Source organism: Diabrotica virgifera, chromosome 6 (genome assembly GCF_917563875.1).
Source record: "Diabrotica virgifera virgifera chromosome 6, PGI_DIABVI_V3a".
Lineage (NCBI taxonomy): Eukaryota > Metazoa > Arthropoda > Insecta > Coleoptera > Chrysomelidae > Diabrotica > Diabrotica virgifera.
The window spans coordinates 47,379,382-47,405,968 of record NC_065448.1 but is presented as its reverse complement, the minus strand read 5'-3'; the positions used below and the strand labels follow the sequence as shown (position 1 = coordinate 47,405,968).

Sequence of the window (26,587 nt, the reverse complement as noted above, 5' to 3'; positions counted from 1 at the left end):
AGTTACCCCCACCCCTCCTCCAGGAGGTGGAGTGGGGGGGCGTGTTTGGTGTCATTCGATAGATTTTTAAAAATGATTGAAAACGTATTTTTCAGTTTTTCGATCCGATGTTCATTTCGCGAAATATTCGACCGTTCCGCTACTTTCGGGATACCCTGTATATGTTTTCATATATTTTTTATGTTTTAGGAACTGATATGCAGATGTGGAGAGCTGCTATTGACGACAATCCGGACCCCAAGAAATACATCCCAGTGCCTGTAAACGGGTTTGCTACACTCAGATCTAGGTTGCTTAACCAGGAACATCAAACAGGGTTACATCAGGCGTTTCTGGACAAAGTGAATAAAGAAATTACTGATTTAAAAATTAGACATTCTGCCTCTGTCGCAAAAAGTAACGAACTCAAATCTAAATTTTATGAGCTGCAGCATAGAATATTAAGGGTAAATGTTTTTTTTATAAGATACGAAATTGTGTATTTTCAGACATGAAGTTTGTTTCTTGTATCGCGTAGCTTTCCGACATAGCTTTATCGGATTTTCGGAATCCTATAAGGAGTACGGATTTTTTTTCTTTATTTGTCAGTTGTTCAGTGCACCTAAAGTGGCACCTGAAAAACGCTTAAAGTCACTTAAAGTGTCTTCTTAAATAGACCTAAAGTGGCACCTAAAGAGTAATGCAAATTCTTAACTATTTTTTGATTTTCTTATTAGCTTATTTATAATACGTATGGGCCGGTTGTTCGAACGCTAATCAAAAATGATCATTATCAAATATTTAATTACTGTCACAACTGTCAATGTCAACTTTGATTTTGTTGCTGAAAACATAATTATTGATTACAATTATGAAATTAGTTAATCAATTATGTTAATAATTGTTATGTTAATTGATTAACTAATCTCATAATCATAATCAATTATGTTTTGAGCAACCCAACCAAAGTTGACATTGACAGTTGTGACAGTAATTAAATATTTGATAGTTATCATTGTTGATTAGCGTTCGAACAACCGGCCCTATTATGATTATTTGATTGATGTTACGCAATCAAGTCGGCAAGTAACCAGACGAAGTAACCTATTTTGTTTTTTTTTTATAATTTTAATTTAAACTGAACAAATAGAAAGGATACACACTATCCCAAAAAAATATAATAGTAATAGAAATAAAAGTAAGTATAGCTAAAGCAGCGCAAGAGAGTAATAGAAATATAAAAGATGAATACAAAGAATGTTTCGATGACGAATGTTTAATAGAACTAGATAAACGAAATAAATTAAGATTCAAAATTAGTCAAGAAAGAAAAACTGGAGAGGGAGAGAGAGATAAAGAGAGAGAGAGAGAGATAAAGGGAGAGAAAGAGAGAAAGAAAGAGCGGGAGAAAGAGAGAAATAGAGACAGATAGAGAGAAAAAGAGAAAGAAAGAGCGGGAGAAAGAGAGAAATAGAGAGAGACAGATAGAGAGAAAAAGAGAGGGAGAGAGAAAGATAGAGAGAGAGAGAGAGAGATAGAGAGAAAGAAAGATAGAGAGAAAGAGAGAGAGAGAAAGAAAGAGAGAGAGAAAGGGAGAGAAAGAGAGAGAGAGAGAGAGAGAGAGAGAGAGAGAGAGAGAGAGATAAAGAGAGAGAGAAAGCGAGAGCGAGAGAGAGAGGGTGGAGGAGAAAATACAATTGAGATAAATTGCAATGAATAGAAAAAAATAATAGAGACGCTAAAGAAAAATGCGAGCCAAGGAAAGTATGAAGTAACAATTGAAATCTTCAAATATCGAAAAATGGGAACAAGTACACATACCGAAAGAATGGACTGAAGCCACAGTGCCCAATTCACAAAAAGATGACAAAAGTTTGTTATAATTACAGGTGAATAACTACTAAATGTTGCAATACTTGTAGTAGGTATATAAGATAAGATATCACAAAAAATGATAATGACATAGGAGAATATCAATGTGGATTCAGAAGAGGACGCAGCTGCGTGAAATACGAGCAGAACGCTACGAACATGGGAAATCTACAGCGGCCCTATTATTGATAGCCAGAGTAAACGAGAATTAAATGAAATACTATAATGACTAGAAACGAAACAGAAAGGAGGGGGATATACATAAACGAAGAAAAGACCAAATGTATGGAATAGACAACAAGAGTAAATGTAAAGCCAATACCAGACAGTAATCACAGAATGAAAAATATATGAATTCCAAGAATTAGAAAGATTTACCAGGAGACCAAATATGAAAGAAGAAATACAAGCGAGAATTATGGCTGGTAATCGTTGAGTCTTTACTCTAAACAGGTTTTTAAGAAGTAGAAGACGGTGATGAGACCAATAAATGTCAGTGAAACATGCTCCATTTAAAAAGTCGTGTTCCAAGTGTGGGAAAGAAAAGTCCTTAGCAAAATATTTAGAGGTAAGCTATGGAACACTATGTGGATAAAAAGACCACATATAGAACTAGAGAAGATGTATGGAGAACCGAATATCGTAGGGATCATAAAATCACAAAGACTGATATGGTTGGGACTACCCAAACGAATACTAACGGGAGGAATAAGAGGAAAGAAGAAGACAAGTAGACCGAAAACCAGATGGAAGCAGGATGTTGGAAAAAATATAGAGAAAGACTTAAAATCCCAAATTGTAAAAATAAAGCAGTTTACAGGAAAGAATGGAAAATAATAGTAAACCAAGCCATGGGTCTTATAAACCTTGACAGCTAAATTATTGAATTTTCTGTTTTGGTTATAATAATTTATTAGTACTTTCTACATTATTATTATTGTTATTTAAGGCTGTTTTATCGGTGCACCAAAACTTAGGGACAGTGTTTTCTCGGTTATTTACCGACAGAATGTCTTGAAATTTGGACACGTTATTCGAAATTATGTTGCCTTTAAAATGATGGTTTTACTTTTTTTATTTTTTTGAAAATTCTGTTGAAAAGAAAAATTAGATTATAATGTTTAACGTTCTATTATAACCAAACTTTTTACTCCCATCACTTGAAAGAGTTTTTTTTTCTGTAATCGTTGATTTTTTTTTCACCTTTCTGTGTCCAGTAATAATCGAGAAAAGCGTGTTCCAACTTTGTAGAAAATTTGCTAAAAATATTGAAATCTAATAATGAAACGTGGTACGCAGCATTGGCGCTTAGTTTCATCGTTATCGCCTTCGTGACGACAAATCTCATGAACGTACCGTCAGTCGGTCAGTTCGCTTGAATTAGAATCCATTTCCAGTTATTCATTCTTGTATTTTCTTCATCAACTTGCTTAGTGTTTACAGTTTACAGTATTCTTAGTTATTTTGAAAACATTAAACTTATTTAGTTTACGGGTATTTTTAGGTACTTAATATATTATTAGTTTAGTGGTATAAGTTACAAGTTCTTTAGTTTACGCGTATTTTTAAGTATTTACATTAGTTTAGGGATATAAGTTGACAAGATAAGAAATGAGTCCCAGGGTGTTTTAAAATAAGACAGAAAATTATACTATTATCCACGATTTGTGTTTTATTCAATTGGATACTTTTCTTATGTAACTGCAACCTATAAATATATTAAAATAATGTATATTACCGGCCAAACCCGATTTCAGGACAAACTAGTTTGGCCTAGGCCAAACTACTTTGTCCTAACCGCCTAGGATAAACTAGTATGACCTAGGTCAAACTAGTTTATCATATCACGCGTAGGCTAAACTAGTTTATCCTGATATAAATAAACACACTTCAGGCCAAACTAGTTTATCCTGATATAAAAACGCACTTCAGGCCAAACTAGTTTATCCTGATATAATAAAGATTCACACTTCAGGATAAACTAGTACGGCCTTCTTCTTATTCTTCTTGTAGTGCCTATCCGTTTCAGATGTTGGCGATCATCATGGCAATCTCTACTTTTCTCACTGCTGCTCTGAAAAGACTTGTAGTGGTTGTGCTGAACCACGTACGTAGATTTTTCAGCAAGGTGTTAAATGAAAGCTTATAATCCAAGGATGCTACTAAAAGTTAGGAATTTGACCTAGGCTGTCTGTCTGTCGATCTGTCCGACCGCGAATATAACGGCTTCGTCACTATACCAGGTAGAATGACAAATGAGGTGTCAAATGAAAGCTTATAATCCAAGGATGGTACTAAAAGTGACAAAATTCACCTAGGCTGTCTGTCTGTCGGTCCGTCCGACCGCGAATATAACTGCTCTGTCACTATACCAGGTAGAATGAAAAATGAGGTGTCAAATAAAAGCTTATAATCCAAGAATGTTACTAAAGCCCAAACTAGTTTGGCCTGAAGTGAGCGTCTAGAACCGGAAGTCCTAGAACAAATGACCCCACAGAAACTTTATGGGAAATGGCTCTCTGTCAAATGCTCTGAAACTTAGGATTGTGGTAGTTCTTGATGTGTAGAACAAAAGACTCCATGGACGCGTAGCTCCAAAAAATCATAGTTCTAAGATATAAGCCTCTGAAGATATAGGTATAGTGAGGACGTTTGAGTTGGAATAAATTTTCTCGAGAATGGGCAACTCTGGAGATAAATTAGGAATCAGGTCAATTTTTATTTTTAAATTATAATTCTTTGGCATATATATCATACTAGTGACGTCATCCATCTGGGCGTGATGACGCAATCGATGATATTTTTAAATAGGAATAGGGGTCGTGTGATAGCTCATTTGAAAGGCTATTTAATTCTCTATTCACTAATATAAACATCAACATAATCATTTATACAGGGTGTCCCATTTTTTTAAATTAAATTAATTGAGACAAAAAGAAGAATGTATATAATTTATTTAATTCGAAATACATTTTACTGCTGTCAGAAAACAGAAAAAAATGTGTATTTGATAAATAAATATTGTTTTTCGCTTAAATTCAATATTAACGCTGCCACCCACCTACCTCTTAGCAGTTTGAACATTTAATTTAAGTGAAAGGCAATGTTTATTTTTCAAATTAACATTTTTTTTCTGTTTTCTGACAGCAGTAAAATGTATTTCGAAATAAATAAATTATATACATTCTTCTTTTTGTCTCAATTAATTTAATTAAAAAAAATTTTTGGCCACCCTGTATAAATAATTATGTTAATGTTTACATTAGTGAATAGAGAATTGAATTACCTTTCAAATGAGCTATCACACGACCCCTATTCCTATTTAAAAAAAATCACCGATTGCGTCATCACGCCCAGATGGATGACGTCACTAGTATGATATATACGCCAAAAAATTATTATTTAAAAATAAAAATCGAGCTGATTCGTAATTTATCTCCAGAGTCTCCCATTCTCGAGAAAATGAATTTATTTCAACTCAAACGTCCTCACTGTACCTATAACTTCAGAGGCTTATATCTCACAACTATAATTTTTTGGAGCTACGCGCCCATGAAGTCTTTTGTTCTACATATCAAGGACTACCAGAATCCAAAGTATCAGAGCATTTGACAGAGAGCCATTTCCCATAAGGTTTCTGCGGGGTCCTTTCTCACCTTTAGTACCAGGCTTGGATTATAAGCTTTCATTTGACACCTCAGTTGTCATTATATCTGGTATATTGACGGAAGAATTACATTCGCGATCGGACGGAAAGACGGACAGACAGCCTCGCTAAGATTTCTCACCTTTAATAACATCTTTGGATTATAAGCATTTATTTGACACCTCATTTTTCATTCTACCTGGTATAGTGACGGAGCAGTTATTTTCGCGGTCGGACGGACCGACGGACAGACAGCCTAGTTCAAATTTCTCACCTTTGGTACCATCCTTGGATTATAAGCTTTCATTTGACACCTTATTTGTCATTCCACCTAGTATAGTGACGGAGCAGTTATATTCGCGGTCGGACGGACCGACGGACAGACAGCCTAGGTCAAATTTCTCACTTTTAGTACCATCCTTGGATTATAAAGGACGTAATTTGGGAATTCCCCGCATGTAAAAGTCCTTACATGTTCGTCAAATTACTTTCGACTCGGCTAAATTAGTGTAGGCTAGGCCGTACTAGGCGAAGGATTTCCTGGCTGAAAAATCTACGTACGTGGTTCAACACAACCACTACAAATCTTTTATGAGCAGCAGTGTGAAAAGTAGAGATTGCCATGATGGTCGCCAACATCCGAAACGGATAGGCACTACAAGAAGAAGAAGAAGAAGGCCATACTAGTTTATCCTAGGCCAAACTATGTGACAAAAATGTGATAATTCTTTTTAAAATATTACCTACGATAAAATCAATCTAAAAAGGTATTCCCGACAAAACTAATTTGAATGGAGAATAATGCATTTTGTTGTCATTAAAATACTTGTCCGCCGGCGCCACTGAGTAAAGATCGAATTGTCGGTCGCACTCCCTACTTCAAATCAATTTTAAATAGGGAGTCACGTGTGTCTGACGTCAGCAGTCTACGAAAGTAAGTGATACGCCCACTTAACATTGCAATGTGCTTCAACTGATAAAACAGCCTTAAGGGGAAAATCTACTGTGACAAGGGAAAAAACAGGCCGATTTTCCTGATTTTTTTTCTAACAAAATATGACTCGTACTATAAATTAAATTAAACCATCATCTTTATTATATATTTAAGTATTTGTAAAAAAATTTCAAGTCGAAGTATTCAAAATGGCCGTCGTGGCACTCCTTCAAGCGCAGGTCCGTTTTTTTAGGTGCCCAAACGGTGTACATGAAATCTCACGTCTGGGTGATCTGAAACAAAAAACAAAATATGGTTATCATCTACATAGTATTGACTAGAGTCTGACGGAGGATTTCGTCGATAAAAAATTTTGGCGCCGAAAAAAAAATTCTTGAAATTTTTTTCTATTTTTTTTGCATTGTTTATATCAATTAAACAAAAAACGATATCAAAAAAATCCTCCGTCAGACGAGAGTCAATACTATGTAGATGATAACCATATTTTGATTTTTGTTTCAGATCACCCAGACGTGAGATTTCATGTACACCGTTTGGGCACCTAAATAAAAGTACGGACCTGCGCTTGAAGGAGTGCCACGACGGCCATTTTGAATATTTCGACTTGAAAAATGTTTTACAAATACTTGAATATATAATAAAGATGACGGTTTAATTTAATTTAATCTACGAGTCACATTTTGTTAGAAACAAAATCCGGAAAATCGGCCTGTTTATTCCCTTGTCACAGTAGACTTCCCCCTTAAACGTTTATTCCCAAAATTTTACTCAAAGTATATTGAATGGTTTTAGATTTTGGTCAAACAGGAATGTACTCGTAAAGTGGGTGTGGCCATTTTACCAGAGGAGGAAATTTTGCGAGGTAGACTCGAAACCATGTACCAGCTGTTACACAATCCCAAACAATTCAAGGTGAGTTTGTTTTTTCAAAAAACTATATGTTCTTTAAGTGGGGTATTCCCATCTCGGCTCACTATAATCTTTTAATCCCTTATGATACCCCAGGTACATTTTAAAAACCCCCCAGGTCGGCACGAAGATTAACAGGTAGGTATTAGTACCCCATTAGTAGGTATAATAATAATTTTGTCTTGGTATTATAGATTAGGGAAAATAGACTGTTTGGGTATTTGCTGTGCCACTGCTCATGTAGTCAAAAACAATTATTTCTAGTTGAAGATACACTAATGTCACTGTTTTTGTACTATGTTTTAAAAAGCATGTTATTCGGTCGACACCTCGTAGTGGAATTAATTTATCTTTCAATTAACTACTAGTTCAGTGTCCAGACAAAATCCAAATGACATCTTTAAAGCCCAGTATAAATGAAATGTTTAGTCAAAGAGGAAAATTGTTAGTAGTGTGTGAACGTTATAAATTTAAAGAACAAAAACGAAAATTAGCTTCAGGTGAAACAAAGTGAAGATGTGTAAAGGATAATTGCAAATCATTCATCAAAACAATTGGTGAAAATAAGAATCGAATTACAACTAGTATATAAACAATAATCATGATCCGGAAGCAGAAAACCTATTAGAAACACAAGTCTTAAGTCACGGGATAAAACAAAAGGCGTTTAAAACGACATGGGCTTATAGACAATGCATTATGAACATTTATCAATATTGCGTGAGTAGGAGTTTTATATTTTCGCCACCAGAAGTAGTCATTGATTTTGAAATTGCTATTCATAATGCTGTAGTAAAAATTTGGCCAAATTGTAAAATTACCAGTTGTTGATTTCATTTAACACAAGCTTGGTTTAGAAAAATTCAAAGCTTAGGTTTGGCTAATGAATATAAAGATGGCTTTAAATAAAACTACAAATGCATGTGAATTTTTCCATTCCCATTTCAATAATTCAATGTATCAAACTCATCCTTCATTATTTATATTTTTAAATTTAATTTTAAATATACAAGCTTTTATTAATACAAAAGTTAATGAATACAACAACCATAATATGTTATCTCAACTTGAATATATTAAAATATTATCAAATTATTATAATTTTTGATATTAGCTTTTAGTTTTATTGGACTATGTATAATTAATTATATATCTATTTAATAAAGTTATTCTATAAATGTATTTTTTCCATTGAGATGTAAAATTATTTGATAGTAACAATTAATATCCCATGAGCCGAGCTGGGTATATTTTATATTGGGCAGTTTTAATCTTTGCGCCGACTTGGGACATTTTTAAAAGATCTACCTGTTTCTTGGGCCGAGATGGGTGCTGCCCCTTTAAGTAAATGTAATTTAAATGATGGAATATTAATTTATTTTTTAATAATACAAAGGAACCCCGATAAGGACCTATTTTCATCAGACAAACATTACAACAATAAAAATGTATGTATATAATCTTTGAGAGATAATGGGTATTTGTGTATTTAATTTGAACTATACGATAATAAAAATGACATGGCATACGGCGGCGGCAGAGCGACGTTTATTGTCTCGGATTATCGGAAATAACAGGCACCTGGTATTCCTGTATTTATTTCAAACTGTCTTAGCATTGTTTAAAAAAGACTAAAAGACTATTTAAAAAATTATTTTTTAAACAATGGTCTTAGTCTCCACTGTTCTTAAATAACATAACATCGTTCTGATTGTGACTGTATTGTGTGTAGTACAATCGTATTCCAATTAAAACGGAGTTTATCTGTAAGTATACCGTATTTTATTATTTTTTACCATATTCTCCGGCTAACCCGGATTTTCGATAACCCGGATCGGCCGTGGTCTCGATTAATCCGAGTTATCGAGGTTCCACTGTATCTTTAAAAAATCATGAACTAGAATAATTTTTATTCAATAAAAAATGTGAAATATTATCGTCAAAAGTAACGGCAATATTGACCGATAGTTGCGTAAAGATTTTGAATAACATTGTTAATGCTTTTGTTTGTTTCCATAAATAATATCGACGGTTGAAATGTAGAAGGTTGTAACCCACAAATCAACTTTTTTTTCAGGAAGTAGAAAAAAACGTTCCATTTAAGTAATTTGACATTTATCTTTTGTTATTTATTATGTAATTATGTCATTTATTAGGTAATTAACATAATGATCCTAATGACCTATTAATTAACCTAATAGACTGGGCTGTATCATCGCCCCCTCTAGCGAAATTATTCCGATTCGATTTTTTTGCACAAACTTACTAAGAAAGAGGTCGTTATAACATATCCACAGGGTGCCGGGCGGTGCCGTGGTCGAAAAATTGTTTAAACAATTTTTTTTAAACAAATTCACAAAAATAATTTTTTTATTTCGAACAATTTTTTTAGATAATCTGGGTCATTCTGAGCAAAAAAGGTCTCTTGTCATTTTTTTCTAAAATTGGTTGTTGTCGAGTTATATGCGATTAAAATTTGAAAATTGCGAAAATGGCCATTTTCAAGACTTAATAACTCGATTAAAAATTATTATTATGAAATTCAAAAAGTGACCAAATCAAGTTTCAAACCCCTTCTTCAAAGTCCTGAAGAGATTTTTGTCATTATTGTATACAAAGCCGTTATTTTTAAATATTAACAATTAGCGCTACAGTCCAGGATGTATCCTTGCTCCCGTTAGTGAAATTATTTCGATTCGATTTTTTTAAACAGACTTACTCAAAAAGTGGTCCTTATAACATATCCACAGGGTGCCGGGCAGTGTCGTGGTCAACAATTTGTTTAAACAATTTTTTTAAACAAATTCACAAAAATAATTTTTCACTTCGAACAATTTTTTTAGATAATCTTGGACATTCTGAGCAAAAAAGGTCTCTTGTGATTGTTCTCTAAAATTGATTGTTGTCGAGTTATAAGTGATATATGATTTAAAATTTGAAAAATGCGAAAATGGCCATATATCTCGACAACAATCAATTTTAGAGAAAAATCACAAGAGACCTTTTTTGCTCATAATAACCCAAATTATCTTAAAAAATTGTTCGCGATGAAAAAATTATTTTTGTGAATTTGTTTAAAAAAAAATGTTTAAACAATTTTTCGACCACGGCACCGCCCGGCACCCTGTGGATGTGTTATAAGGACCTCTTTTTGAGTAAGTTTGTGCAAAAAAATCTAATCGAAATATTTTCGTTAACGGGGGCGACGATTGACGATACAGTTGGACTATAGCACTAATTGTTATTAATTTAAAATATCAGCTTTGTAATAAAATAATGACAAAAATCTCTTCAGGGCCTTAAAGAAGGAGTTTGAAAGTTGATTTGGTCACTTTTTGAATTTCATAATAATAATTTTTAATCGAGTTATTAACCCTTGAAAATGGCTATTTTCGCACTTTTCAAATTTTTAATCACTTGTAACTCGACAAAAATCAATTTTAGAGAAAAATGACAAGAGACCTATTTTGCTCAAAGTGCGACCCAAATTATCTAAAAAAAATATTGTTCGAAATGAAAAAAATATGTTTGTGAATTTGTTTAAAAAAATTGTTTAAACAATTTTTAGACCATGGCATCGCCCGGCACACTGTGGATATGTTATAAAGACCTCTTTTTGAGTAAGTTTGTGCAAAAAAATCGAATCGGAATAATTTCGCTAGCGGGGGCGACGATACAGCCCGGTCTATAATGACCTAGATCAATTATTCATCTGCAAATTAATGAAAAAAATTATTAGGTTAATTCCTCATAAAGTTACTTAAGTGGAACGTTCTTTCTACTTCATGAAAAAAACGTTAATTTGTGGGTTACAATCTTTTACCTGTCAACCGTCAATATGCTATTTACTATTCTTATTGGGAATAGGCCACAATTTTACTTTAAAAATAAGTTTATTTTGACATTTCGATTTCCACTTCGGATATCGTTTTGAGGAACAACGTGGAAATCGAAGACACGTCAAAATAAACTTAAAGTAAAATTATGGCGTATTCCGAATAAAAATAGTAAATTGCATTAAGATGTCACAAAAAAATTGCTTCAAATCAAATTCATATGCTGGTTCATATATATAACAGCGCTAACAGGCCTTATAGGCCTACGGCTGGTTCATAGTGTATGTAAAAACCAATATGCCATTTGTCTAGCGTTCTAGCCCATACTGTAACAGAAAATCTCTGTAGAAATGATTAAATTTCAGGAATAATTCGAGAATGCATAGGCATTAACGGATTAGTAGAAGATGGTATAGTAGTGGATGCTATTAAAGTTGGATAAGTTCGCCTTGAAAATATATAAAGTCTATTCAACTTATGTTTATATGACAGCGTAATTCCAATCGATTGGAACAACATTTTAATGATGTGAATCTATAAAATGGAAACCCTATGGAAAACGAAAACTATAGACCCATAAACCTTCTCTCCCAGTTGTATAAATTTTTTTACCAAACTAGTCATCTGTAAACTTAAAAAAACTGAATCTCTATCAACCAATAGAACAAGCCGGTTTTCACTCAGGTTTCGGTACCATCTTAGAGCGATAAAAACCTTAATAGAAATACCATGATGACAACATGGCTATCAACATGCAAATAACAAATCATTTTTATTAATATTAGAAATAGACTCAACTTTTGAGCAACCGCTTATTAACCATATAATTAATTTAATTTATAGTTGAGATTTGTTAGAAAGACTTCACTTACTTCTGTAGTATATGTATAATCCTGTTCATAATCATCTTCATTATATGTTTCATCAGAATCCCATCCAAACAATTGTTTAAAAAAGTTAGCGATTACATCCATTTTTAAATACCTAGGCACAACTGAATATTATTTTAAATAGCAGTTTATGTTATATTTTTTAATTAATTCGATTGTAATCGTTTAACGCTTTGATTCGATATTACATAATACAAAATAACTTAAATCAAAATAAACTGTAAGGAAGTTATTTTATATATTTTGGTATATCCTCGTACTCACGTATAATTGGAACATTTACAATAACAATAAATTATTTTTTATGCAGCAGTAACAGTACTTTTATAATTTCATGTATTTTTATTTTGGCCTCAAACGTCTAAGCCTCCTTTTCTTGTTTCTAATCTCACCTACCATACTACCCTTATCCAGTTGTTATTTGGCTTTTTGAAAAATATTACTGAAAAATTAGCTAAAATAATAACAATATTATCTAACAGATTCTTAAATGGAGAACCGGTACCGCTGATATGAAAAGAAGTATGGATAACATCTATACATATAAGAAAGGTAGTAAACAAGATCCAAATAACTACAGATGTATTACTGTAACTAGAACATTATACAGGGTAGCGAGAAAGTATGGAAACACGGTGATTTCTCGGAAACTGTTCGAACGGTTTTTATAAATTTTGGTGGGTAGGGATGTCCTAAAGCGGCTGATATGATAGTGGTAATTACATTGTTGTCAAATCTTTCGTTTTTCCGGAAATCTAATGAACTTTCTTATTTGAAATGGAACACCCTGTATATTTTTTGCGTCTTGAAGTCCTTAATAAATACTGATTATTTTTCATGTTATGTTCCCTATACCTAAATGCCATAATTTTGGAGTTATTGCTACTACATTTATTAAAAAAAAAATAAAAATTTATAAACAATTTTTTCGGCCCAGGTAGATATTATTTTAGGTTCTTTGGGTCATTGGGAACAAAAAAGTTTTTTTTGTAATTTTCCTCAAAAGTTAATTGTTTCCGAGTTATAAACAATTTAAAACTGAAAAAAATCGAAAAATGACGATTTCCACGGTTAAAAGCACAAGTAAAAAAATCATTTTTAAAATTACGAAGTACCTAAATTCAAGCTCAAACCTTTTTCTATCAGATCCCTATAAGAATTTGGCATATTTTATTCTAAAACATTGTTTTTTTTTTAATTGTTAATAAAGCTCATATGAGAGGACGGGCTATCGGGCTGCATTAACAACTAAAAAATGATGTTTTAGAATAAAATAAGACCAAATCACTTATCGGCATCTGATAAAATAAGGTTTGAACTTGAATTTAGGCTCTTCATAGTTTCAAAAATAATATTTTTTACTTATGTTTTTAAACCCAAAAAATCGTCATTTTTCGATTTTTTTTTCAGTTTTAAATTGTTTATAACTCGGAAACAATTAACTTTTGAGGAAAATTTCAAAAGAACTTTTTTGTTGCCAATGACCCAAAGAACCTAAAATAATATATACCCGGTCCAGAAAAATAAATTTGTATAATTTGTTAAACATTTTTTTTTAATAAATGTAGGAATAACTCCGAAATTATGGCATTTAGGTATAGGGAACATAACATAAAACGCAAAAAATATACAGGGTGTTCTATTTAAAATAAGAAAGTTTATTAGATTTCCAGAAAAAGGGAAGATTTGACAACAATGTAATTACCACTATAATATCGGCAGTATTAGAATACCATTACCCACCAAAATTTATAACAATCGTTCAAGCGGTTTGCGAGAAATTACAGTGTTTCCATACTTTCTCGCTACCCTGTAGTGTAGGAAACAGAGGTTGAACTTCTCAAACTCGACACAAGTCCGGTTTTATTTTTTTCTGGTATATCAAGGGGTGCTTATTATGAGACTAACTTTGTCTTGAAAAATTTCGCCTCGGAATACTCATTTTCATCCCTTTAAAGGGGGTAGTTTGCAAAAAATTCCTTTATGGAAATATGAAAAGGACTATATTTTCTGCAATTTATTCCGCGACAGAATATGTCTATCACCCACCGTTTAGTGGGGGTGGCGTCCCAAAGTTGACAAGTTTTAAAAAAAGATGTTTAAAAAAAATAAATTTTCACTAACTGTAATGGGAATCAAGAAGAAATCCTGCGGCCATTTATCACAAATATGTGGCTGATTTTTTGGTGTAGGTTTCATTTAAGGGCAATTGCCCATTTTTTAATTACAGGGTGTTACATTTATTAAAAAAAAAACCATTTTTAAGGCATCTGAACCACTTATGCTAGCGTAAAAAAACTTTCAGCTATTACCCATATACTGGTGTTATTTACAAATTTGTATAATGCACCCCCATATTTTTCCCGGAACCACCCCAAAAAAGGAGAATTAATATAGAAAATAATCAAAAATTGATTTTGGGCCACCACTGTGGCTTTAGGGCGCAAAGAAAATAAAATAGCCATAGGTAATAATGTGTATCAGACAGTGTGTTCTTTTATTTTCCATAAGTACGTTATCAATAAAATTAATGGGCGACGAAAAAAACAACAAAAACTAGAGCCCGCCAAAGCATTTATGAGGTTTACGGTGCCACTGTGCCGTCACGGTTGCTTATACGAAAAAATGCATTGGACCTTATTTGGAGAGTAAATAGTGGTAGTTAATTTTGTATAAGTTTTGTTAAAAAAAATGCATAGGTAATGAGAAAATCGTAAAAACATGCTCGCCTAACTTATTCTCAGGGATAAGGGTAGTTTCCGAAGGGATGTTGCAATTACCATATTATATATTTATGAAAAATCCTATTGATAGGCTTATATGGCTCAAAAAGCGAAAAATGTTTTTTTCTTTTTCAACCTCCTGTTTTATTTTTATTTTTGGCTACAGCGGTTGTACTAGGAAATCGCGGAAATCGCTTTTGGTGTCTATGCATGGGTAATAAGAAGGTCCACAAAATGATATATGAAGCATTTTAATAAAGGACATGGTGTATGAAGGATTCCAAGAAAACACTTTATTAATTCTCGTTTTTATTTTGGGTGGTTCCGAGGAAAAAATGGGGTGCATTATACAAATTTGTAAATAACACCAGTACATGGGTAATCGCCGAACGTTTTTTACGCTAGCATAAGCGGATGGCAAAAGTGGGCAATTACCCTTAAATGAAACCTATACCAAAAAATCAGCCACTTATTTGTAATTAATTGCCGCAGGGTTTCTTCTTAATTTTCATTACAGTTAGGACAAAATAATTTTTTTAAAACATTTTTTTTTAATTTGTCAACTTTAAGGCGCCACCCCCGCTAAACGGTGGGTGATAGACATATGCTGTCATGAAATAAATTGTAGGAAATATAGTCCTCTTCATATTTCTATTAAGGAATTTTTTGCAAGAACGTACAGGAATGGCTACGTTTCGCAAAAACCACAAGGGATGAAAATGGGTGTTCCGAGGCGAATGTTTTTAAGAAAATAGGAACACCCATTTTCATCCCTTTAAAGGGGGGAGTTTAGAGAAAAACTTCTTATAATAAACCTGACACCGTAAGGTAAAAGGGTGTCCCGAAAAGATTGGTCATAAATTATACCACAGATTCTGGGATCAAAAATAGGTTGATTGAACCTCACTTACCTATATACAATAGTGCACACAAAAAAAGTTACAGCCCTTAGAAGTTACAAAATGAAAGTGGAGTCTTTTTGATATATCGAAAACTCTTTTTCGGAGATTTTTTATTGAAAATAGATATGTGGCATTCTTATGGCAGCAGCATTTAAAAAAAATTAAAGTGAAATTTTTGCGCCCCATAAAAATTTTATGGGTGTTTTGTTCCTTTAAACCCCCCCAAACTTTTGTGTACTTTCCAATTAAATTATTATTGTGGCACCATTAGTTAAACACAACGTTTTTAAAACTTTTTTGCCTATTAGTACTTTTTCGATAAGCCAGTGTTTATCGGCATATTTTGAATATTTGTCGAATCCACCACATATTTGTATATGGAAGTCCGATTATAGAGACCTGTTAATTATCTGAAAATTTATTTATAATTTACATTTTGAGGTATATTTTGAAACAGAAGCCACATTTCGATAAAAGGTGACTTATCAAAAAAAGACTAAGAGGCAAAAAAGTTTTAAAAACACTGTGTTTAACTAATGGTACCACAATAATAGTTTAATTGGAACGTACACAAACATTTGGGGGGTTTAAAGGAACAAAACCCCCATAAAATTTTTATGTAAATATATTAAAATAGAAGCCGCATCTCGATAAAAACTGGCTTATCGAAAAAATACTGAGGCAAAAAAGTTTTTAAAACGTTGTGTTTAACTAATGGTACCACAAGAATGAATTAATTGGAACGTACACAAAAATATGGGGGGGTTTAAGGGAACGAAACCCCCATAAAATTTTAATGGGCTGGACAAACTTCACTATAATTTTGTTTTTAGATGCTGCTGTCATAAGAATGAAACATGTCCATTTTCAATAAAAAATCTCTAATAGTTTTCGATATATTGAAAAAAAGTCGATTTTCATTTTGTAACTTCAAAGGGCTGTAACTTTTTTTATAAGCACATTTGTACTAAGGTAAGTTAGGTTCAATCGAACTATTTTTGACCCCAGAATGTGTGGTATAATTTATGACTAGGACACCCTGTATATAAAAAGTCTTTTAATAAGCACCCCTTGATATACCAGAAAAAAAAATAAAACCGGACTTCTGTCGAGGTTCAACATCTGTTTCCTTCACCAAGTCGACTGGACGGAAGAATTCTAAAAAACCTAATATGTGAAGAGTACCGTCCATATGAATCAGAGGAACAAAGCAGCTTTAGGGCAGGTAGATCCACAATAAACAAGGGTTATTGTTTATTATGGATCTGCATTGTGGATCCGCACTTTGCAAGATTCAAAATACGTAAACGACTCACTAACGATGATGGACAGACACCACGTGTAGAAAACGCGTAAAGAACGCGTAGATAATGGATGCAAACAGGCTGAAGAAGAAGAAAAAAAAGACCATTTGTTAGTTGATTTAAGGGGTCATATACGTCTCAGATACTAAGAAGATGGACAGAACATTTTACGGAAAAGCTTGAAGGAGATGGGAGTGAGACGAACCCTGATATAACATTAGACCAAGCAGACAACAGAGAAAAGAGTCCACCAACAATAGCGGAGGTTAGAACAGCAGTAGACAAATTAAAGAATAATAAATCACCGGGATCGGATCAAGTAGCATCGGAATTACTGAAGAAAGGAGGAGACGCACTACAGAAAACAATACATGAATTGATAACAAAGATATGGTCAAATAAAAAGCTACCAGCGGAGTGGAATAGTGGTATTATTGTACCATTACATAAAAAAGGGAATCAGTTAGAATGTGGAAACTACCGTGGAATCACGCTGCTGAATGCAGTATACAAAATAATGTCCAACGTCATTTATGAAAGACTTAGACCACACGCTGAAAAAATAGTTGGCAGGTACCAAAGTGGCTTCTGTAGACAGAAGTCAACAATAGACCAGATATTTGTTCTGCGACAGATCCTCGAAAAAACAAGTGAACGTAACATCGACACACATCATCTCTTCATAGACTTCGAAAGCGCATATGACAATGTAAACCGAGAATTCTTAATAAAAGCAATGAAAGAATTTAATATACCAACACAACTAATAGAACTGATAAAAGAATCTCTAAAAGTAGAAAGTAAAATCCGGATACAAAACGAACTAACGGAAACAATAGATGTGAAAAAGGGACTAGGCCAGGGAAACACTCTATCATGCATCTTGTTCAACATCGTACTCGAGTAAATAATGAGGGACACAACAGTCAATACTCGAGGAACAATAAAAGCGTGCAAATACTAGCATTTGCAGATGATGTTGACATAATCGCAAGATCAAGAAGAGAAATGATAGAGGCATTCAATCAAATAGACCGAGCTGCACAAAATAGTGGCCTTAAAATCAACCAGAACAAAACAAAATATATGCAGTTAAGTAAAAACACAGAAATAAGGCAGCCACAAAATATAACAATAGGAGAATACAACATTAAGGGGGTAAAAAACTTTACATACTTGGGATCCCTAGTCACATCTGATAATAACGTAGCAGAGGAAGTGAAGAGGCGAATATTTATTGCCAATAAAAGTTACCATGGCTTAATTCGGCAACTAAGCTCAGACAACGTCGCAAGGAAAACAAAATGCCAAATATACAAAACCTTAATAAGACCGGTACTCACATACGGCTCAGAAACCTGGACACTCACTAAAAGAGAGGAAACATTGCTAGCCACCTTTGAAAGAAAAATCTTGCGACACATATATAAGGACACAAAAGAAAATGGAATTTGGCGAAGAAGGTACAACTTTGAACTATACGAAATATACCAGGATCCGGATATCATAACATTCATTAAATTAGGACGGCTGCGTTGGATGGGACATGTAGAAAGAATGGAAGAAGGCGAAATACCAAACAAAATATTCAAACAGATGCCAGTAGGAAAAAGAACAAGAGGAAGACCGAAGCTGAGATATTTAGAACAAATAGAAAATGATATAAAAAACTGGAAAAAAAAGCACGAAACAGATCAGAGTGGAGAAGAATGCTGGAACAGGCCAAGACCCAGAAAGGGCTGTCGAGCCAATGGTGATGATGATGATACCTTTCTCGAGCTTAAAAAGTAGTCTTAGGGCCGGTTGTTCGAACGCTAATCAAGAAGTTGATTATAATCAATCATTTATTGTAATCAATTTTCTTGATGGGAATCAAATCGCGACATGAAAAATACATGTAACACACTAATCAGTTATTGATTGTAGGTAAAACAGTAATTAAAATATAGCCGCAGCTCTTAAATTACTAAAAATTGCTTATTATTATTATTGATTTGTAAGTAAAAACAAGAAATTAACATCAGAAAGAGTTTAATTATGTTTTATTTTAAATTAAAACCAAAATAATAAAATAAATCAGTCAGCATAACCTCAAAATGCGACATATGTCAGAAGTACGCTTAATCAAATATAATTGTAATTAAATATTTGATAATGATCAGTTTTGAATAGCGTTCGAACAACCGGCCCTAAGGGCCGGTTGTTCGAACGCTAATCAACAATGATCACTATCAAATATTTAATTACTGTCCCCAACTGTCAATGTCAACTTTTATTGGGTTGCTGAAAACATAATTGATTATAATTATGAGATTAGTTAATCAATTAGCATAACAATTATTAACATAATTGATTAAGTAATTTCATAATTGTAATCAATAATTATGATTTCATCAACCCAATAAAAGTTGAAATTGACAGTTGGTGACAGTAATTAAATATTTGATAATGATCATTGTTGATTAGCCTTCGAACAACCAGCCCTTAATGTAATAATAAATTGTACGAAAACTATTGGGCTAATTGATTTCATTTTTTTTTTAAAGGTGGACTCTTAAGGAGCATAAAACATGTGTTAAAAGTTAAAAAATAATTAAAAACATGGCGGCTGCGTCCAGTAGCGTAGAAAGTGTTTTTTTTTCAGGTCAAACGGTGGGCATGATTCAGCTCGTAATATTTATAAACCGGGAGATATTAACAGAACTTCAACCACGATTTTCTAAGTCCTGCCCTTTGCAATACTGGAAGGTTAGAAAAAATACTTACAATTTATGGAAAAATCCGCGGGTTTCCTGTGACATTTTCCTGTGAAAATTAGATTTTTCATGAGGAAAATAATGGGAAGTTGCGATGAATTTGTGAGTCCTGCCATATCCATAGAATGACAGGATACTATCAATTTTACGAAAAAAATGTCCCTTTAAAAATTCTGTTGAAAATTTTCACCCTGGTTCCGTGATTTTCTGAGACATAAAATAAATTTTATTATAAAATAAATAATTTAAGTAGACATTATTTAAAATGGCAGGATGTTTAGTTACACCATTTTTCCTATACATAGTTAAAAAATGTGTAAGAAAATTCGTGGAAAGTTACACGATTTTCTGAGTCATGCCATTTTGCACATATCATAAAGCTCTTTACAAAGAGGCAGGATGGTTGTGTAGTTATTTCGTATATAGAAATAAAATTTTAAGTCTGTAAAATTATTGCTGGTTGTTATACAAACATATTCATAATATCACCACAATTTTCTGAGTCATGGCATCTCAAGTGTGCTTAAAAAACACTAATCTAAAACCGTTTACAACGTGGCAGGATAATCGCAAAGATATTTAATACATAAAAATTAATTTTTATATCGTTAAAACAATCATACGGTATTAAATATTATTTTCCTGAGTAATGTCTCGGATTTTTACACACCTTTCAAATCTAATACCAATCTGTAAGATCTTTATTTTAAGCGATTAGATCATATTTGTATCTAAATAAACGTAATAAAAGTAATAGGAAGAAAATCAATAATTTTACAATTAATTGGTTATAGTAGGGATTGTGCCTATTATACAGGGTGTCCAGAAAATCTTCTAACAAACGAAGCCCGGAGATTCCTCACATAATTTTAAGAAAATTTAACTCAATTCACCTAGTCCGAAAATGCTTCCTAAGGAAGCTAAAGCTCTTTAAAGATGACGTATTGTAATTCGTTTTTTTAAAATAGCTCCAGAGCACTTCTATTTAGAAAAACGAAAATTGGTACACCTATTTATCTTTCAAGATAAATCGATTCCATCAATTGTCAATTTTTAGTACCGGTCATAAGCGTCCGTTTAGGGTAGGGAAACGGATATTTTATCGCATAACTTTTCTGTGTTTAACTTTTAAGCATTTTTGACACTGGATTATTAAACTATGGGGTATTCTTGTACTAAAAGGTACTCTTGCTTTAAGTCGGTAGGATACGCCAGGTTCTAGAAAAATCAATTTGAACAATTTTGCGGTTTTTTAATAAAAAAAAAAAAATAAAAAAAACTATTTAGAAAAACGAAAACTGGTACGTTTATTTCTCTTCCAGAGATGAATCGATTTATTAATTGTGAATTTCTAGTATCGGTCATAGGCGTCCGTCTTGGGTAGATCAACGAAATCTCATAACTTGCTTTAATTTTTAAGCATTTTTGACAGTAGAGTATTAAATTATTATTATTCTAGTACTAAAAGTTACTCTTGCTTTAAATCGATAAATACACCGTTTTTTTATTTTTTTATTCAAATTTTTCTTAAATTCAAAATAAGAAAAATTTTAAAACTGATTTTACTAGAAAACGAAGCATCCTACCGACTTAACGCAATAGTACCTTTTGGTACTAGAATACCTCACAATTTAATAAAATAGTGTCAAAAATGCATAAAAGTTAAAGACAATAAAGTTGTGCGATAAAATAACCGCTGTCCTACCCAAAACGGACTCCTATGACCGGTACTAGAGATTCGCAATTGATGGAATCGATTTATCTCTGGAAGATAAAAAGGCGGACCAGTTTTTGTTTATCAAAATGGAAGCGTTCTGGAGATATAAAAAAAACTAATTACAAGGCGCCATTGTGCCATTGTGTGATTGGGTGAATTGTGTTAAATTGTCTTAAAATGATCTTAGGAATCTTAAAATTATATACAGGGTGTTCCATTTAAAGAAACATAAGTTTGTGTCGCCCTGTCAATACGGGTAGCCCTGTATATTAGAAAATATTTTTAAATTATGATCCTATCATTGCCCCACGTTTTACCTAAATAACTTCTTTTCGTATCTCTTACGACAAACGAGTAATTGGACTTTGTCACACTAATGCCCCACCCTGTATACGAAATAACTATAAAACCATCCTGCCTCTTTGTAAATAGACTTATATTAAGATTCTTGAAACATATGCAAAATGGCATGGCTCAGAACATCGTGGAATTTTTCACGAATTTTCTTACACACCTAGGACCCCTGCCGTCTTACTAGAACCGTTTAACCTTCCTGCCGAGTACCGAAAAAGTATTGATTGCATTTGAGTATTAAAACTTTTTAAAGGCAGGACTCAGAAAATCACGGAATCAGGGTGAAAATTTTCCGCAGAATTTTCCAAGCGACAAGTATAGTTAAACATTAGGAGACGTCATGCCAATATTTTTTTTTGGTCATTTTGAAATAAATATGTTTAATTTATTTAGGGCCAATTTCTCATATCGAGTTCAACTCCAGTTTAACCTGAACTTCTAGTAAACGTCAGTTTAAAGTCAAAATCGTCTTTCTCAATTCCCGTTCAACCGATGGCAGTTTAAACTTGAACGATGCTTGAACGGTGGAATTCGGCCGTTCAAAGATTTCAGAACTCAGTTCACATGATTTCATGGACTACGCATGCGTTGTATTAACACGAAACGCTGTCATAATATAATTATATCCTATTTTATTATATTAAGCCTAACGATAAACGATAACATTATTTGTGTTTTTATAATATTTATTTATAATTATTAAAATGACTATTTGACTATAAATACTTAAATTTAACTTTATTCAAAAACAGCATAAAAAAGGTAGTTCAAAATGGCGACAGTTTTTTACCTTTTGCCATCTATTGGCATTTCTCGAAAGTTGTAGAACGAGCACTGACATGAACGCGCAATGAGAAATGCATTCCAAACAGAACCGGAGATCACCCGTGAACCCGGTTCAACTGAACCATAGATTAACGCAGGTATGAGAAATCGACCCTTAGTTGGCAGGACCCAGAAAATCATGAAAATTTCATTATTTTCCTTACATGTTTGTATACATGTATACTCCGTTGGCCCGTTTGCAACCCTCCTGTCCAAAAAAATTTCTTCATAAAATCGATGGTATCCTGTCATTCTACGGATATGGCAGGACTCAGAAATTCATCGCAAAACCCTATTTTTATTTTTTCGAAAAATCTAGATTTTACAGGAAAATGGCACAGGAAATTTGTGGATGTTTCCACAGACAAGTACTTCGTCTACCCTTCCAGTATTGCAAAAGGCAGGACTTAGAAAATCGTGGCTGAACTTCTGTATAATATCTTCCGGTCTATTATCAGAAACAAAAATTGTGTATTTGTTATCATTTTTTAGACTCATAGTTCTCGTGTGACGAGAGGAATTTAAGAGAAAAAAAATTACGCAAATGGTCGAAATTTAAAAAAAAGTCGTAATTTTCACCAAAAAAATGGTCTATTTTTTTATTGCTATTCGAAAATGGTTAAATTTAATCAAAAAGCTCTCGTCACACGATAGTGAATCTAATTTAGAATATGTATGCAAAAATTAAGTTAATCGGACGAAAAATGCTATTTCGAGAAAAACCCGTTTAAAGTTTTGCAAGAGTTTTTTTTAAAACTTCGTCAATAATTCGAATATCGAGCTCGTTCTGGTCTTAAAATGTTTCTAAGAGATGTACCTTTTAAAATAAGAAAATCGATTTTTTGAAGCCGAGAAACGTATATGACCCCTTAAATGTTTGTTTTTTTCTTATTGACATCCCCATTTATTACAATCTGCCGTTTTTTACAAAGTAATAAGCATTAAGTAATATTTATGGTGGTTACACTATTGACATGTTGCCAACATACCCATTAATATGCCGCTCTTAGTATTAGTATATAAAACTATTATTGGTTCGGGGAAAACATGAATTAGCACTACACTTTTTGTTTGCTTACACTAGATCACTAGGCACTTTAAGTTTTAACCTGCGCACTGTGCATCAAGTTCCTTGCTAGTGGTTTGGGTCTTCCCGCAGTCGGTCCTTGTATTTTTTTATTCGATATGTAATTTCGATTGATATACTAGTATGCTTTACAGGAACTAACAGGCAACTTGACCAATTTCTCTCATACATTAATTCACTTCATAGTAATATTGAGTTTACAATAGAAACAGAACAGAATAAGTCCATAAACTTTCTAGACGTATAGATCTGGATCCCGCGTATGAAAAAAAAGTTGATTAATAGCAAGCTGAAAATTTGTTAATAGCTTAAGGGTCTAGTCGGATAAACTTTTATATATGTGAACACTGGAACAGGGGCAATTTTAATTGTGGAACAGGTTAAAAATTTGGAACGGTCACACCACGAAAACGGCTCATTTATTTTGTCCGATAGAACAGACTTATAGATCTGGATCCCGCCTATGAAAAAAAGTTGATTAATAGCAAGCTGAAAATTTGTTAATAGCTTAAGGGTGTGTAGTCGGATAAACTTTGATATATGTGAACACTGGAACAGGGGCAATTTTAATTGTGGAACAGGTTAAAAATTTGGAACGGTCACACCACGAAAACAGCTCATTTATTTTGTCCGACAGAACAGACTTAAACTCTCCGAACAGAGATTAAACTCTCATGCAAACATCAGACTGCTATTTATTACCTGTCATATTTCCTGTCATTTGACATATTCTACATGTTCCACTCATTAAAACGCCCATTTGGTGATAAATAGCAGTCTGATTTTTGCATGAGAGTTTAATCTCTGTCCGAAGAGTTTAAGTCTGTTGTGTCGGACAAAATACATGTGCCGTTTTCGTGGTCTGACCGTTCCAAATTTTGAACCTGTTCCACAATTAAAACTTCCCCTGTTCCAGTGTTCCCATATATGAAAGTTTGTCCGACTAGACACCCTTAAGCTATTAACAAATTTTCAGCTTGCTATTAATCAACTTTTTTTTCATACGCAGGATCCAGACCTAGTAACAATTACCAGACTACACAACAAACATGAGTCCTCCGTCTATCATAAACCTACCCATACTGATACAACTATACACAAGTCATCATCCCATCCTACACAACACAAATTAGCAGCCTACCATAGCATGATACATAGACTGACAGAAATTCCCATGTCAAAAAATAACATCGAGATAGAACTGAACATCATTAAACAAATAGCAGTAAACAATGGCTATAACGAACAAACAATTAACAAAATTTTAAACCAAAAACTCCATAAGAAAACCCTGAAATTAGTCTATCTACCACCACAGAAAGAACCCAGTTCCTTCTGCTCTATCACATATGCTGGCAAGATAACAACAAAAATAGCCAGATACATAAAAAAGAAAGGAATAACGCCATCTCTCAGAACTAACAACAACTTAAGCAAATATATTAAGAACAATAAGAGCCGAAAGAGAAAACAAGTACAAAGTGGTGTTTACAAACTAACTTGTGGTGACTGTCCGAAAACTTACATCGGTCAAACTGGCAGAACCTTTGACAAACGGATAGCAGAACACAAACGGGCTTTCAACAATAGAAAAACAGACACTTCTACATACGCACTTCACCTTCTAGATCATAATCATTCTTTTAATGAACAGTTTCAAATTCTGCATATTCAAAATAAAGGCCTTAAGCTATCTTTATTAGAATCTATGGAGATTAATAAATTGAAAAATACAGATATAATTCTGAATGACCAACTCGAGACAAACAGCTCCCCACTTCTCAACCTCTTCAGTTAAAGACTTTTAAAAAGGCAAACCCATAGTAATCTAAATCACTTGAGAAAGGCACTCTGCCGAAACAGCTGTAGTCACATAGTTGTAATAAATTTTGTTGAAGTATAGAAAACAAACGTTTTCAGTGTTTTATTGTTATATAATTAAAATGAATGTACTTTGATCTATTTTTATTTTAGGGACAAGTTAACGAAATATTAGCAACTATTAAGATCATGGCTGGTGGTTGTAAACAAACCGTTCCTAGCTACCGGATAGATGGAGAAGTAGAGAAAGAAATAAAGCAGTTTTTGAAAATGGAACAAAACGGAATATCTCAATTAGTTCGTATAATACAATCGGATTTGAAAGCATTAAATATTATCAACGATTCGCTTAAACAGAAGTCTGTTAATTGACAATTTAGCATATTATGTTAAAATTTATTTTTAAATGTTATTTAAATTTTGGAAAACAAGTGTAACTGGTAATATATATTTTTGAAGTATTTTTACTGATTTGCTAATGAGATAATTTCCAAATTGTTGTTAATATCCCAGCAAACGAACCGTCGATCCCTGTTGGATACTACATATGGCAAATCCCAATTATATCGAAAATTTGCCGCACTTATGAGGTTAAAACGGAGTTGGTTAAGTAAATACTGGCAATAAAATATTCTCTAAACATTTGTCGAGTCCATATCGCTTTCCTTACAATATAATCCCTTAAAAGATATGGCCTCCTAAATGTATTTTCCAAATCCACATTTCAAAGGATTCTAAATTTTTACTAATATCTAACCAGGATCAAGGTGCGATGTTAACCAGGAACTGAAGTTAAACTTTATATTTCCTTTGTATTTCCCTTACTAATAGCCATTATCTTCCTTTTGATAGTACATATTTATTTTGAAACCCAATAGATCTGTATCGTGAATTAGCTGGTTTAGTTGTTGAATGTCTTCTGGATTACCAGCAATGATTCTATTCTGTGTTCCGCAGTCAGTTTGCAGTGTGGGCAGCATATCCCAATATAAAACTTATGGAACCTTGCAG

The 26,587-nt window shown here is 33.1% G+C and overlaps 2 protein-coding genes across 3 annotated transcripts in view; one reads left to right on the top strand and one right to left on the bottom strand.

Moving 5' to 3' along the window:
* Nucleotides 1-12,175, bottom strand: part of LOC114334781 (uncharacterized) — a 106,656-nt gene extending 94,481 nt beyond the window's left edge. Inside the window, exon 1 of the mRNA XM_050652794.1 lies at nucleotides 12,070-12,175. Coding sequence (XP_050508751.1) covers nucleotides 12,070-12,171 — 102 coding nt within the window. The 5' untranslated portion in view covers nucleotides 12,172-12,175. The remainder of the gene's footprint in view (nucleotides 1-12,069) is intronic.
* Nucleotides 1-26,037, top strand: part of LOC114334782 (probable nucleoporin Nup54) — a 227,497-nt gene extending 201,460 nt beyond the window's left edge. For both annotated transcript variants that reach the window (XM_050652789.1, XM_050652790.1), the window contains exons 6-8: nucleotides 190-446; nucleotides 7,245-7,364; nucleotides 25,730-26,037. In XM_050652789.1, coding sequence (XP_050508746.1) covers nucleotides 190-446; nucleotides 7,245-7,364; nucleotides 25,730-25,948 — 596 coding nt within the window. In that variant the 3' untranslated portion in view covers nucleotides 25,949-26,037. The remainder of the gene's footprint in view (nucleotides 1-189; nucleotides 447-7,244; nucleotides 7,365-25,729) is intronic.
* Nucleotides 26,038-26,587: the final 550 nt, after the last annotated feature.